This window comes from Triticum urartu, chromosome 5, assembly GCF_003073215.2.
Source record: "Triticum urartu cultivar G1812 chromosome 5, Tu2.1, whole genome shotgun sequence".
Lineage (NCBI taxonomy): Eukaryota > Viridiplantae > Streptophyta > Magnoliopsida > Poales > Poaceae > Triticum > Triticum urartu.
The window spans coordinates 466,226,859-466,230,875 of NC_053026.1; the positions used below are offsets into that span (position 1 = coordinate 466,226,859).

Here is a 4,017-nt window from a genome sequence, read left to right on the forward strand (position 1 = left end):
GCCGGTTCTTGCACGCGCTAGGTCAGGGGACAAGACTTTTAAACTCCAACGACTACAGTCAAGTTTGCAGCGCTAGCATCTCGAGGGAAGATGTTCATACTTCAGCGTCGAGCCAACATCATCAATGTGATCGGAAGACCGGACCATTGACGTCAGGCTTTTGACGCGTTTACTTGACTACAGACAGGGCTATAGATGTGCGTATCTCTACTAGCTTGCTGCAAGGCTGCACCACCGTACACCATCACTTCTCGTCTTCACAGCAGAACTCTCGTGAGTTGTGGCCATCAACCAAAGCTACTGCTATCTACCCTAGGACCGATGCAAGCTCCATCGTGTCCTGTCCCCCGCTTGATGCGGGCGCTGGCGTTCCTCTCGGTGTGGCTCTGCTCGTGTGCAACGGCAGCGTCGCTGGCCGTGCCCGAGCTTAGCAGCACTGGCACGGCCGACGAGCACAACCTCCTCTTCTTCAAGTCGGAGCTTTCGGATCCGGCAGGCGCTCTGTCTTCATGGAACACGTCCAACCCCCTGTGCAGGTGGCGAGGAGTCACTTGCGGCCGTCGACACCCCAAGAGGGTCGTCGCGCTGCACCTCAACTCGTCCCACCTGGCTGGGCGGCGTGTCTCGCCGTTCTTGGGCAACCTCACCTTCCTCAGGACACTCAACCTTGGTGACAACGACCTTGGCGGGCAGGTGCCGCCGGATCTTGGTCGGCTGAGCAGGCTGCAGGTGCTGAACCTCAGTCTGAATGCCCTCCAAGGAAGCATCCCGGCAGCTTTGGGAAGGTGCACTAAGCTGCGCGTCCTCAATCTCAGGAATAACCTCCTCCAAGGTGAGATCCCTGCCCAGATAGGCTCCTTGGAAAATCTAGAGATCCTCAACCTTTTCGCCAACAATTTGTCGGGGCAGATTCCGCCGTCGATAGCCAACTTGTCTTCGCTCCAAACACTCAACCTTGGGAACAACACTCTGTCAGGGACCATTCCATCATCTTTTGGTCGCATGCCCCACCTCTCTTTGCTTTCGCTCCAGTTTAACAACCTTTCTGGACTCATCCCTCCTCCAATATGGAACATTTCTTCCTTGAAAGGATTGTCCGTTGTCGGCAACGCGCTTCGTGGCACGATACCTGCAGGCGCATTCGCTAACCTCCCTCTTCTCCAATTGTTTTACATGAGCTACAACCAATTCCATGGCCATGTCCCTGCCATATCGGCAAATTCCTCCGAGCTGCAGAGAATTGAGCTCGGGTACAACTTCTTTAGTGGCACGGTTCCTCCAGAGGTTGGAGGCTTGCAGAATCTTGAATCGCTGGCTCTCTCGAACAATCTGCTACAAGCTACGACTCCAAGTGACTGGAACTTCATGTCCACCTTATCCAATTGCTCCCAGTTACAATATCTGGACCTGGCCTCAAACGAATTAGGAGGGATGCTTCCTTCGTCGATCTCTAACCTGTCAACGTCGCTCGTATATCTGTCCCTCTCTCGTAACCGGATAGTAGGGAACATACCTGAAAGAATTGGAAATCTTCTCCAGTTGCAGGTCCTATCCCTTGACAATAATCTTCTCACGGGAACTCTTCCATCTTCTTTGAGCATCCTTACCAACTTGGGAGATCTGTCCCTGGGAAGGAACAATTTAAGTGGGAGCCTCCCGTTGACCATCGGAAATCTTACTCAGTTAAGCAACTTGTATCTCGGGTACAATACTTTCAGCGGTAGCATACCAAGCACTGTGGGGAACTTGGCATCCTTGCTGAATATTGATTTCTCAACCAACAACTTGACAGGGATAATTCCCAGTAGTTTATTCAACATCAGCACACTCTCTCTAGGTTTGGATCTCTCCTATAATTGTTTGGAGGGGTCGATACCGTCTGAAATTGGAAATCTAAAAAACCTTGTAGAATTCCGAGCGGCGTCAAATAGATTATCACATGAAATCCCTCCTACCCTTGGTGACTGCGAGATTCTCCAAAACATATATCTACAAAACAATTTCCTGGAAGGTAGTATTCCGCCACTCTTGAGCAGACTGAAGGGTTTAGAAATCCTAGACCTCTCAAGCAACAAATTATCAGGCCAAATGCCAAAGTTTTTGAAGGACCTCAACACACTTCACTATCTAAACCTCTCCTTCAATAACTTCGTTGGTGAAGTGCCGTTTAGCGGTATCTTCACGAATGCTACTACAGTTTCAGTGCAAGGTAATGATAAACTTTGTGGTGGAATCCAGGATCTTCACCTGCCCCCATGTTCTTTTGAATCATCAAAGAAGAACAAACTTCCATTGAAAACAATCATTATTCCCCTAGTTGCGGTGTTGGGTGTCATTTTCTTGGTCTTTTTCCTGCTTGCTTGGAACAAGCAAAGATCAAATGGTAACCCTTCGACTGCAACTATCCAAGGCTACCCTTCGGTTTCTTACCTTACATTGGCAAAATCAACAAATGGTTTCTCCACAGCAAACTTGTTGGGTAGTGGCACTTTTGGCTCTGTATATAAAGGAAACTTAGGCGGAGATAGGGGTGACAGTGCAAATATTGTTGCTATCAAAGTACTTAAACTCCAAACACCGGGTGCACTCAAAAGTTTCACAGTGGAATGCGAAGCAATCAGAAACACTCGACATCGAAATCTTGTCAAGATAATGACATTGTGTTCAAGCATTGATTCCAAAGGGGACGACTTCAAAGCAATCGTCTTTCAGTTCATGCCTAATGGAAGTCTAGAAGATTGGTTGCATCCAGACCAAAATGAGGAGAAGCATTTGGATCTCCTTAAAAGAGTGAGCATACTACTGGATGTGGGATATGCACTGGATTATCTTCACTCCTACGGCGCTGCACCAATTGCTCACTGTGATCTTAAGCCAAGCAATGTACTTTTGGATGTTGATTTGGTAGCCCATGTTGGTGACTTTGGACTTGCTAGGATTCTTACCGAGGGAAACTCTTTTCCCCAAAGCTCAACAAGCTCAATGGGATTTAGAGGGACAATTGGGTATGCTGCTCCAGGTTTGTCCGATTTGCTTTCTTCCCCATGTTTCCTTAAAACGGTTTACATCACCGAAATGCTAATATCTTCAAATGTTCAATGTTATAGAGTATGGTGCTGGAAATGTGATCTCTATACAAGGAGATGTGTACAGCTACGGAATTCTCATCTTAGAAATAGTAACTGGGAAGAGGCCCACTGATAGCATGCTCATACAAGGATTAAATCTCCACAAGTATGCTGAAATGGCCATACATGGTGGAGTAATGGACGTTGTTGACATGCGGCTTTTTCCCCACATTGAGAAGGGGTCGCCAGCCACAGATGACTCTTCTACTTTTTCAAGAACGTATGATCCTTCTGATGAGAGAAGGATTGACTGCCTGACCTCACTTCTTAGACTCGGAGTATCTTGCTCTCAGGAAATGCCCGTGAGTAGAATGTTGATCAAAGATACCATCAAAGAGTTGCGGTCTATCAAAGATTTCCTCGCGTAGAGGAAGGTTTAACTTTTTGATGAAGGCATGCCCAGATGCCAGAGCCTATTGTATTTACCGTACAAAGTATTCTGAGCACTATTCTTCAATTAGTAGCATGTGTCTCTCTACATTTTTCATACATCTGCTAGTTTCTTGACAGAAATGTATCTTTAGATTTTATAGAAACACCAATGTAGTATCAAAAAGTAATTCTCTTCGGGAAGGTGACTATTCTAATGTGACTGAAATTTATCGGAATCCAGTCAGTATTATTGACATGTATAGCTCGACTTCCATGACCAGACAATGCACATCATCATTCAGTCAGCTAGATCTAGCAGTACATATCATCCAAGTGGTGGCAAGAGCCTGCGTTGCCAAACAATTGTTGAACCCCAATAATAAACAGTAACATCATATGTTTCCATGAAAGAACCATGAATGATTACCTAAGGAACTTATAAGCATCTCATACACTCTGTAATTTTCTGTTTATTACATGATTACCTCTAACACAAACAGTCAGGGGGTGAGCTAGG

At 46.4% G+C, this 4,017-nt stretch overlaps 1 protein-coding gene across 1 annotated transcript; it reads left to right on the top strand.

The window, feature by feature from the left end:
- The first annotated feature begins 235 nt into the window (after window positions 1–235).
- On the top strand, window positions 236–3,728 carry LOC125509886 (receptor kinase-like protein Xa21). The gene is made up of 2 exons (XM_048674910.1): window positions 236–3,019; window positions 3,108–3,728. The coding sequence occupies exons 1-2, from the start codon at window positions 322–324 to the stop codon at window positions 3,494–3,496; spliced, it is 3,087 nt and encodes a 1,028-aa protein (XP_048530867.1). The 5' UTR covers window positions 236–321; the 3' UTR covers window positions 3,497–3,728.
- Window positions 3,729–4,017: the final 289 nt, after the last annotated feature.